We start from the raw sequence: 12210 nt of genomic DNA, 5'->3' as shown, positions 1-12210 counted from the left end.
AGTGCACACAAGTCACAAACACAGAAAATATATATTTTTTTGGTTTGGAGTGTACTTTGGGGGTTACAGAACCCTTTAACGGTCAAGCCAGCCGGCCCTTTACTTATGACACAGGCGCACGCTTGGCACTACTTTGTTGATGCACGTGCGGCTACTGCGCACACAATTCACAAACACAGAAAATAATTTTTTTTTTGGTTTGGACTGGAGTGTACTTTCGGGGGATACAGCACCCTTTAACGGTCTAGCCAGCCGGCCCTTTACTTATGACACAGGCGCACGCTTGGCACTACTTTGTTGATGCACGTGCGGCTACTGCGCACACAATTCACAAACACAGAAAATAATTTTTTTTTTGGTTTGGACTGGAGTGTACTTTTGGGGGTTACAGCACCCTTAACGGTCAAGCCAGCCAGCCCTTTACTTATGACACAGGCGCACGCTTGGCACTACTTTGTTGATGCACATGCGGCTACTGCGCACACAATTCACAAACACAGAAAATAATTTTTTTTTTGGTTTGGACTGGAGTGTACTTTCGGGGGTTACAGCACCCTTAACGGTCAAGCCAGCCGGCCCTTTACTTATGACACAGGCGCACGCTTGGCACTACTTTGTTGATGCATATGCGGCTACTGCGCACACAATTCACAAACACAGAAAATAATTTTTTTTTTGGTTTGGACTGGAGTGTACTTTCGGGGGTTACAGCTCCCTTAACGGTCAAGCCAGCCGGCCCTTTACTTATGACACAGGCGCACGCTTGGCACTACTTTGTTGATGCACGTGCGGCTACTGCGCACACAATTCACAAACACAGAAAATAATTTTTTTTTTGGTTTGGACTGGAGTGTACTTTCGGGGGTTACAGCTCCCTTAACGGTCAAGCCAGCCGGCCCTTTACTTATGACACAGGCGCACGCTTGGCACTACTTTGTTGATGCACGTGCGGCTACTGCGCACACAATTCACAAACACAGAAAATAATTTTTTTTTTGGTTTGGACTGGAGTGTACTTTCGGGGGTTACAGCACCCTTAACGGTCAAGCCAGCCGGCCCTTTACTTATGACACAGGCGCACGCTTGGCACTACTTTGTTGATGCACGTGCGGCTACTGCGCACACAATTCACAAACACAGAAAATATATTATTTTTTTAGCACTTGGGGGGAGCACCCCTGATGGACAGAGCACCCCCTGGACAACACTTCAGCACCCCTTTAGGACTGGGACACTGCACAGGACTTTGGAGTGGACACAGCCCCTATGGAGAACTGACTGCACAACACAGTCCAGCCAGCCCCTATGGACTTTGAAGTAGTGGACACAGCCCCTATTAACAACAGCAGCACAGCACAACACAGCCAGCCCCTATGGACTTTGAAGTAGTGGACAACAGCAGCACTACACTACACTACACTACACAGCCCTAACTCCCACCCTCCCTCTTCACTGTCCACAGCCGAGTGAGAAAATGGCGCCGACGTGTGTACCTTATATAGGATCCAAAACCCGCGAGACTCGGAAGGCGGGAAGATGACGTTTTGCCTCGATTTCAGATCCGAGTCAGGCGGGAAAAGTCGAGCCTGACTCGGATCGGACTCGGATCGGGGGGGCTCGGGGGGGTTCGGATTTCAGAAATCCGAACCCGCTCACCCCTAGTTTAAACCAGTTAAAGAAAGACAATGTAATCTCAAGAGACTGTTGGAGAATTTGGACATACTCCTAGTGACAACATATGAACTGTCCTATGAACTACAGCGTACTACAAAGACCAAGAACCAATGGAATTATGTTTGTTTGTCTGTCTACATTGTTGTTATCATGATCTGTAGGGTATATAACCTGCTCACCGGTCCCAGTCAGTAGCCATTCTCTTGGATGACCACAGACCTCAGGATTGACGACTGTATACTGGGACCGATGCGCATGCGTATATATCAAGCTGTACCTTTTGTATTTGCTTGCTTCTTTGCGCTAATTGTTTAGATCAAAGCGCGTATTATCCTTTATGTGAATAACATAACTTTTGTGCTTTCTAACCACAGTTGGGCTGGAAAGCAATTATTTCTTAAGTGACTTGCAGCGCTAAAAGTGACTAGCGATTAAGGGGTATTCATACCCAACACAAATGTATGTGTGTGACACAGCCAAACGGGACTTCTGCATTTTGTAAATGAGGCCCAATACATTAACACATTAAAAAAAAACACAGACTGTGGCACATACAGGATAACAATCAACTAGAAATCATTGTTGAGAAAGGCAATGCCAGACAGCAGGGCTTCAGAATACCCTGGACACTTACATATTGTGGATCGTCTATTATTCTGAATGTCGCAGTAACATATGCTGTAAGTGAGGTCAGACTGTCCGCCCCACCCTGGAGACAAGGGGAAATTAGATAAAGTCAGACACAACACAGTAATATTGCTCTATTGTTCTAACAATTTAAAATCTTAGTACACAATTACAGGTATGGTTACGGGCATCATTGGTGTACATGTCTGAAGGTGTAGAATGTGAGCTGTGGTTTGGTACAGATGTGTCCACATATATCTTACTTCCTTGCACGTTAAACATCCCTTTTAGTCAGGCCATGCTGTGGCATGACTCGGTAGCACTGAGCATCTTTTCATGTTACTTTTCACCTTCAAATGCCTTTTAAGGGTAAATTTACTAAAGTGAGAGTTTTTAGAAGTGAGTTTTAAAAGAGATGTTGCCCATAGCAACCAATCAGATTATACTAGCACCTTCTAGAAGATAATAGCTAGAATCTGATTGGTTGCTATGGGCAACATCTCTTTTAAAACTCACTTCTAAAAACTCTCACTTTAGTAAATATACTCCTTATTCTCAAAATGTTGCAAATTGGATGCACAAGCAGCTTCTGCTGCTTAAAATGATATTCGGCATGCCTGTATTCTGTGTGCGACTGCGGGTGTATCAGCATGCATAATGCTACATCACAGTGCCACAGCCGCCCACACTGTAGCGTAGCCTTTCGCATGCAGATACACCTGCAGTCGCACACAGAATATAGCCATGCTGCATATCATTTTTAATCAGCAGAAGTTGATTGTGCATCCTATTAGTATCGCTTTGTGAATAAGACACTTTGACGGTGAAAAGTCGGCGCTCACGTTATGTTTAAAATGACTTCTAGCACACGGAGGTAAGGTGTATGTGGACACATCTGTATGTAGTCTTTATGGGGTATATTGTACAGTATATGGCATTGTATCCACAAAAGCAGATTTCCTATTACTGCCACTTTGCTTTAGTTAGTCCAATACCATGATAAACTCCTCTTACCTGGAGTTCCGGGTGAATTACAGTGCCCACAACTGGAAAGCAACCGTCTTCCTGCTGCAACCCCTTCAGCCAATTCAGAGCATCATAAATGTGTTTGTCTTCTATATAAATAAAATACTTAGCGAGATGTAAATTACGAGCTACAAATCCCGTAAGCCTGAGATTGTAGAATGAAGAGAAATGGAAAAAAAATTAAAATCACTATACTGACAACTTGGTGCATAATGTAGAAGATGGGCATAACATAACAAGAACATATCTGAGACCTGACGTAGGGCTAAATTTACTAAGTGGCAGGGTTTCCAAGCCGCTATCTGTCGGCGGTGATCACCAGGCGATGACTAATAAAGTACGCAACAAATTTTCCAAAGATGGGGGAGATCTAAAGTTCAGGTCTCCCCCATCTTGTGTCAAATAAAATAAAAGGTTTCTGATGCCAGCCTTGGATACCCCTCTGACTTCCCTCCTACTCTTTACCAATTCACTTTTCTTTTTACACACCCACATTTGGGCTCGCATTCAATTAGTTTTGCACTCACAATACTTTTCCGCATGCCGCACTTTTTGCCGACTTTGCGTGTTTTGGCCGCGGAAACTTATCTGGCGCGCCCCCGCTATTCACAGTATTCATTTCCAAAAGACGCGGAAACGCCTCCCGGCAAAATGCAAGCAGGTGAAAAGTGCTGTCAGAAATGGGGAAATCAACCTGACACCCCCCAAAAGATGCACTAACATTGGGAATCAATATAGATATCCCCGATTAGCCCTACTGAAGCTATTTGGGGTACTTAAGTATTGTTAATTGCTTCTAATTAGCCTCTTTGCAGTGAAAGATAGCATTAAGCAGCTTTTTGGGTGAAAATAAGCAGTCCAGTCAAATTTGGGGTACTTGAAAATGGGTGCAAGCATGGTTTAAAGTCGCTAAAGTGATTTTTTAAAAACAAAAAAAATGCACCTTCAGCAAGCACCTACAATCAAAAAAACACCTCACTCATACTTGCAGACCCCCAAAAAGTCTATTTCGCTACTTTTTAAGGTTGTACCCCCAATTTGTACTTTTCGCCCCCATTTTCAAAGTGCTTTTTTTGGGGTGTTCCTCACTTTTTTTTAGGGATTTTTTGACGGTTATCCTTTGGGGGGCTGTCCCGAGGGTGCTGAGTGGTTTCCCCACCTTTACACCCCAAAACCGCAATTCTGCACTTTTTTCCGCCTGCTAGTCAGAGGCGAATCTTTTTCGCCTATTCATTGCATTGCGTTTTCGCGTACGCGGAAAGTATTTGGAATTGAATATGGAGATAAGTTTCCGACTGGCGAAAAGTCGCAATCTGCAATACTTTTTTGCGGATCTCGGCTTTTTGCAGCTAATTGAATACGGGCCTTAAACTGTAAGCCCTCAAGAGCAGTGCCCTCTTCCCCTGTTCGCTTCTCCTAGCACTATCCCTGGCATTGCTGCACCTCTGTGCCCCTGTTTCCCCCCACCAGCGGCTCTCATCCTGTGTGCCCACCCAATTGTTGGGTCAGGTGCATTAAATGGTAATTTACTTCCTACTACTCCCCTTCCCCCAATCAAACTTTCCTCACTTACTTTCACTAGACATGAGACGATCTACCCTTCCCCTATTTTACCCCATTAAGTTCAGCCAGGGTTTGGTTGTATCATTTTACAATCATTTTCCCATGTAATGATGTTCCATTGTATTGCTGTGCTGTAGATACTTTGTGGAGCCATATTAATAAAAGATAATGACAATTATCAATGTGAAAGGAAACAGAAATACTACTTCTGCACTGTAGAAATCCTGCCTCTCTAAGCTTCAGCTTTCCTCCAGGCTATGGCCTGGTCATCTTTGCCAGTATTATATATGTACATTGTAAATACAAAATATCTCACCAAGTGCTTCCTGAGGGGTCTGAATTCCCAAATGCACTATATGACCCGTCATTGTGCTTATAGTTCAGTTGGTTCTGATAACCTGATAAAGACAAAATCACATAAACAAAACACATTAGATCATGAGACTAAACAAAGGCGCTGTATTTACATTTGTGTAGGTGAGTTTATCCATAGTCATCTTTTACACTTTGATGCACAGAATTTGTAGCTAACAACCCAGGTCTCGGGCCTCACTAATACTATCCCTCACCCATGAATGAAGCATGCAGTCTATTTGAATCCAAGATTTCTACCATAGGCCTTAGGGAATCATCAGTGGTCCCGGATAAAGCATAGAATTGGATACATGGCCATATCTATAATGAGTGCAGGGTGTGCAGTGCAGGGAGCCCCGCACACCCTGAGCCCATACATTATACCTGTCCAGCATTCGTGCCCAGAATTCCCCTGGAAAATGGAGCCGCCACTTTCCTGAAGATCTGCACATGAGCAGTAGAGTAGTCACTGAGAACACGGTGCGGCGCCATGTTACCAAAGACCTGTGCAAGTGCAGTAAACTCTGGCATAGTGCCAGAGACAACTTCGTAACTGCACTGGCAAGAGGGGGGGGGGGGGCTGCACAAAGACTGCACCTGGCCCTCCTTCTCTCTTAAACAGCACCTGTTTGGATACCAGACAAGTAATGACCAACTGCCAACTGTTTCTTTAATAATTTGGGCTCTACAGTATGAAGGGGCCTATTTATAATTTTTCATAAATAGGTCCTGTATACCATCATACCTTATATCCACATATCGTGGCAATAAGGAACAGCTTTTCACTGTCATTTATAGAAAAATTCTTGCTGGGACAGTAACCCTGATAAAAAGAGGCTGGCCCAGTAAGGAGCTATCACTCCGCTGCCTTTTATCACACAGGTGCTATCATTAAGCAAAAACCTACGGATGAGGATGGAGGCTACTAGGGATTTCCCTCTCATCATCATGCCCCCATAGGACTAAAGCGGATGATGTATATGTTAGCGTCATGCACTATGTATCTCTGATATCTCCTGCTTTAGGCTGTTGATGACTAGCTCAGATATTTAAATAATGCTTAATCTTCCGTTTCTACATGATTTTAAGAAAAAAGGTGCATGATACAATAGGCCACAATGTAGTAACATACTGTACATGGAGCTGTATTAGGAGCAGCCCTGCTCAAAACAGATACAATACCGTCCAGCCCACAGAATGGGCAACAAGTGAGCTTTAATGCAATTTGAAACAGTGGGGTAAATGTATTATAGCGGCACTTAACGTGCCGCTATAACGCTTCCCGCTTCACCTCTTTACCGAGGCGAAGCAGGAAGCACTACCGATGAGATGTATAAACATCTCATTGGCCTGAGAGGGGGAGCGTTAACTCCCCCCTCCGGCGCCACCCCTAGAGACAGCAGCGCATCAGCCTAGTGCTGATGCCGTGTGTCTCTGTCCTGGCCGGCTCCACTGAGCATGCGCGGGATCTCGCAAGTATCGCGAGATCCCCGCGTGGAGCCCTGGAGCCGGCAGCCGCCGCAGCAGGGACAGCGCTGTCCCTGCTGTGGGGATAGGCTAGCGCCAGGCTGTAGCTGTCGATAACGACAGCTACAGCCGGCCGAACGGTCAGACGATCTGACCATTCATACATAGCCCAGGCTATCGGCGCTGCTATCTTGTAGGTAGCAGCGCCATTAATGACAGGGGCATATAGTGCCCCTGTCATTTACCACCCAGACCCCCGATCATACATTGGGGAGAAGCGGTATCAGCGCACATAACGTGCGCTGATACCGTTTCTGGGCTTCATACATCTACCCCAATGAAACATATGTTTAAATTCTAGTATCCAGGGTCACCCACACATAGCGACATACAGGGACGGATTAGCCAGCAGACTAATTGAGGCTGTCTCTTGGTGGCTGGTCCCTCACTAGAGACTAGCCACTTTTTTATTTGAGCCACAGATCCTCAGGGACATGACTTGAGAGCTGTAGCGAGTAGAACTAACCTATAAGAGTTCCAGCAGTATTGCTGCTTCTCCCACTCAGCAATAAGTCTTCTCAGAGTTCTGGGGAGCTCTCTGGAGTCCCAGTGAGCAGCAGCCCAACTATTGCAGACCTGTCCTTTAGGATTCACAGCTGCAGCTATAGTTTACTTCAATACCAGCCAATTGATATGCCTGCAGGTCTCCAGACAAGTTACGATAACCACCTCTACGATTAAGGCAACATCACTGTGTTCCATGCCATTAGAGAAGAGTGTTCTGCATTGACTGTAGAGCTCATCGCCATCCGAGAATCCAGATTGTCATATGACTGTAATTCAATTTTCTGTGTACAGTAGGGTCCACCACAATTTAGCTGCACTGGGGCCCCCACAAACCTTAATCTGAATACAGGTTCATATGATAAATTCTGTATTTTATAGACCCGACTGGCTTCTGAATGATGCATTCAGAGCTGTCAGAGGTACAATTGCAAGTGGCCTGGGCTGTCAACAAGGCCAGGCTCTGATAATCTCAAAGTTTTCTTCTACTCTCACCACTTGGTGATCAGCTGTACTATCAGTTTGTCTCCAATCCTGAACCCATAGTGTATGAGTTATTTCCTTATGTCTCAGTGTATTTTTGGTCTCCAAAACCTGACAACTGTTTGTAAAACTCAGTTTGTAATAAAGACTCACAGTAAGGTGGAAGTTATTTCATATAACACTGCTAAGGGCAGTTGCTTACCAAAGTGGCCTGGGCTGTCAACAAGGCCAGGCTCTGATAATCTCAAAGTTTTCTTCTACTCTCACCACTTGGTGATCAGCTGTACTATCAGTTTGTCTCCAATCCTGAACCCATAGTGTATGAGTTATTTCCTTAGGTCTCAGTGTATTTTTGGTCTCCAAAACCTGACAACTGTTTGTAAAACTCAGTTTGTAATAAAGACTCACCGTAAGGTGGAAGTTATTTCATATAACACTGATGTGCTGAAAACTTTGGTAAGCAACTGCCCTTAGCATTATAAACAAGTCTGGAGTAGGGATGGCCATCGGTGGGTTCACCATCGAGGATCGCCATCTATGGTACCATTGGTGGTTAACCTTAATTTGCCCACTTATGGTCATTACTGGTCTATTACTGGGCCAATCAGAGGTGGTGATGGGGCTTTGCGGATTGTGTTTTGTGGCAGACCTAAGCTCCATTGGATCTCTGCTATTGATAGTAAGAGTATCAACCATCGGTGGTTAACTACTGATGGATGTTAACCATTGATGGACGACAACCATCATTAGTCTAGAGTGCTACCTATTTGCAGATACTTTACTGATAGAGCCATATCTCTGCATACTGGATGCTATTCTCTGTCTCCACTCAATGTGTATGTCTGTATCCCATGATTGTTTGTTGCATAGAAGAGGTTGGGTATTCAGGTCGTTTGGGGGGCCCTTACATATTTCTCTTACACTGGGTCTCACAATTTCTTATAGCAGCCCTGGATGTGCATCTAGCATGTAAAGAAGTCAGCAAGTTATAGCCTCTACTTACCAGCTTCCATGAAACCATTTGCTTTCTCCACAATCTCATCCGTTAGTTGCCCTGTGAGGCTGTAGTATTGTATAGTCGCTATGACAGGGGCCAATAGCATCATGTTCTGCTCTCCACAGCCCTGTGGCAGCCTTAGAAGATTATCTAAGTTGCTCAAAGGTTTTCCCATTATATCACCTGGAAAATAGAGACAGTTTCTGTAAAATTTTGTACAACGGAAATTCTGGGATCGTTTATGGTCTAAACCTTCTAAATGGTCCAAATCTTTTTAAAGTGGGGAGCCGAAAAAAAAAAGAATTTCCTTATTAGGTTAATAACTTCAACTTAACTGTATTGTCTGCTGTCATTTAATATTCTAAAGTAACTAACCGCCCTAGCTCCACACGGGACTAGTTTTGAAATTGTCTTTTTTAACCTTAATCAACAGTTTTCAACCGCTGTGCCACGGCATACATGTTGTGAAGTGTGCCGCGGTGGTCAGAGCCACCGGTCACAAATTATAGTACAGTAGAGAGCAGACCGGGCTGATGCTAAGCTCCTATGGGAGGCTCAAGCGCACCCTGGCCGTGACCTGCCTAGAAGTGGCAGCGTGACATCACAGGTCACGCAAGTCAGCCAGCCAGCCCACTCGCTTTGCAGGCAAGCCAGCCCGTTCTCCCTCTCGAGTCCCGCTCGCCCGACTGACTGTCTGCATGCCCGCACTATGTGAGGGACAGTATTTTGTTTTATTGGTGGTTGATATTTTTATGTGGGGGCCAGCCAATGATTTTTTTTTTGTGGGGAGCAATGTGTTTGTTTGATTGGCCGCCACAGAACAAAAAAAAACAATATTATTTTTTTTGCTGTGGGGTCTAATGTATGTGTGTTTTATTTCTCTGTGGCCAATGTATGTGCTTTTTATTCCTGTGGAGGCCAATGTATGTGTGTTTTATTTCTCTGTGGCCAATGTATGTGTGTTTTATTTCTCTGGGGCCAATGTATGTGTGTTTTATTTCTCTGGGGCCAATGTATGTGCTTTTTATTCCTGTGGAGGCCAATGTATGTGTGTTTTATTTCTCTGTGGCCAATGTATGTGTGTTTTATTTCTCTGGGGCCAATGTATGTGTGTTTTATTTCTCTGGGGCCAATGTATGTGCTTTTTATTCCTGTGGAGGCCAATGTATGTGTGTTTTATTTCTCTGGGGCCAATGTATGTGCTTTTTATTCCTGTGGAGGCCAATGTATGTGTGTTTTATTTCTCTGTGGCCAATGTATGTGCTTTTTATTCCTGTGAAGGCCAATGTATGTGTGTTTTATTTCTCTGTGGCCAATGTATGTGCTTTTTATTCCTGTGGAGGCCAATGTATATGTGTTTTACTTCTCTGGGGCCAATGTATGTGTGTTTTATTTCTCTGGGGCCAATGTAAGTGTGTTTTATATATCTGGGGCCAATGTATGTGTGTTTTATTTCCCTGGGGCCAATGTATGTGTGTTTTATTTCCCTGGGGCCAATGTATGTGTGTTTTATTTCTCTGGGGCCAATGTATGTGTGTTTTATTTCCCTGGGGCCAATGTATGTGTGTTTTATTTCCCTGGGGCCAATGTATGTGTGTTTTATTTCTCTGGGGCCAATGTATGTGTGTTTTATTTCCCTGGGGCCAATGTATGTGTGTTTTATTTCCCTGGGGCCAATGTATGTGTGTTTTATTTCCCTGGGGCCAATGTATGTGCTTTTTATTCCTGTGGAGGCCAATGTATGTGTGTTTTATTTCTCTGGGGCCAATGTATGTGCTTTTTATTCCTGTGGAGGCCAATGTATGTGTGTTTTATTTCTCTGGGGCCAATGTATGTGTGTTTTATTTATCTGGGGCCAATGTATGTGTGTTTTATTTCTCTGGGGTCAATGTATGTGTGTTTTATTTCTCTGGGGCCAATGTATGTGTGTTTTATTTCTCTGGGGCCAATGTATGTGTGTTTTATTCCGGTGGAGGCCAATGTAGTGTGTTTTATTCCTGTGGAGGCCAATGTATATGCGTTTTATTCCTGTGGAGGCCAATGTAGTGCGTTTTATTCCTGTGGAGGCCAATGTCGTGTGTTTTATTCCTGTGGAGGCCAATGGGTGTTTTTTTTTTATGTGGGAGCCAATACATATGTTTTTTCATAGGTAGCTCACGCCGTATCACCGTATAGTGTGCCTTGGCAATTTTTAAATCTTGCGTAGTGTGCCTCAAGTTGAAAAAGGTTGAAAATTACTGACCTAAGGGGTCTATTTACTAAGCAGTGTTAGGAGACAGAGTGAAATGAGATATGGTACCAGCCAATCAGCTCCCAACTGTCATCTCAGAGGCTGCGTTTGAAAAATGACAGTTGGGAGCTGATTGGCTGGCACCTTATCACTTTTCACTCTGTCTCTTAACACTGCTTAGTAAATCGACCCCTGTGCCTTATAAGATTGAAATTAAAGAATCGTTTTTCACATATATAAAAAGGGTAAAGAAAAAAAGAAAAACTGAAATGTTGTATCAGTAAACAGGGCTTACATCAATTTTTCTGGAAAAACTGGATAATACGTATTAATCTTTATATGGCATAAAATAAAGTCCATCATTGTGATATATCTTTAACCGTTTAGACAGCGTAGGTAAAGAAAGCGCTCGGACTTCCATTTTTTTTATTGAGCTGTTCACTAAGATCATCACTGCTCAGCTCCTTTTTGTCATACATTAATGTGTCATACACCTAAACCTTCCTCATCAAATGCTCTATAGAATAGTGAAAACTGCATCAAAATCCATCCAGTGGTTCTCTAGATTAGCCTGAATAGACAGACAGATGCCTACCAGGGACTATATTTTATACTATGTATAGATAGCAAAGAAAGTATGAGTGATGCATTAGGGAGAATGAAGTCTGTAGAAATGCCATTTACAATAAATTCCAGAAATTGCGATTTTTAGCCCACAGCAGAAGCTGTTACACTCTGATGAATAAAATAAGCATCTTAAGACTGGTCCAGAGTGTGTAATCTACTGTAAATCATATATTCATGTGTAAATTATACATGCCTACTCTCCCGGGAGTCGCGGGAGGCTTCCGATTTTTCGGGTAACCCCCCGCATCCCCGGAGTAGTAGATAGATCACCCGCATCCCGCCAAGTTCCTAGTGAAGTGGGCAGGATGGGGAGATTCTTCGTGAAATTTGCGGGTCCGTAGGGAGTGGGCGGGGCTAAATGACGAGAAAGGTGTAATTTAGCCCCGCCCCTCCGCGGGGCCAAATGCCGGCAATAGTCTGGCCCCGACCCCCGAAGCAGAGAGAAGATGGTCCTCTCCGGCTGCTCCCGGAATGGAGTGAAAGAAAGTCGGTAAGTTTGGTGTAAATATAGGTAAGAACTAGTACTTTGTTCTTTCATATAATCCCATAAAATAATTCAATCCAAAGATACTAAGTTTCACCAAACTACATGAAATTT

At 43.9% G+C, this 12210-nt stretch overlaps 1 protein-coding gene across 1 annotated transcript in view; it reads right to left on the bottom strand.

Annotated features, from left to right (window-relative positions):
• LOC148518865 (alpha-2-macroglobulin-like protein 1) overlaps window positions 1–12210 on the bottom strand; it is a 101036-nt gene that overhangs the window by 15541 nt on the left and 73285 nt on the right. The window contains exons 26-29 of the mRNA XM_088476945.1: window positions 8762–8938; window positions 5207–5288; window positions 3316–3472; window positions 2309–2383 (exon numbers count right to left, since the gene is read on the bottom strand). Coding sequence (XP_088333071.1) covers window positions 2309–2383; window positions 3316–3472; window positions 5207–5288; window positions 8762–8938 — 491 coding nt within the window. The remainder of the gene's footprint in view (window positions 1–2308; window positions 2384–3315; window positions 3473–5206; window positions 5289–8761; window positions 8939–12210) is intronic.

This window comes from Taudactylus pleione, unplaced genomic scaffold (genome assembly GCF_031769625.1).
Source record: "Taudactylus pleione unplaced genomic scaffold, aTauple2 ptg000198l, whole genome shotgun sequence".
In the NCBI taxonomy this organism is placed as follows: Eukaryota; Metazoa; Chordata; class Amphibia; order Anura; family Myobatrachidae; genus Taudactylus; species Taudactylus pleione.
The sequence above is the reverse complement of the archived record's forward strand: the minus strand, read 5'-3'. Positions and strand labels throughout refer to the sequence as shown.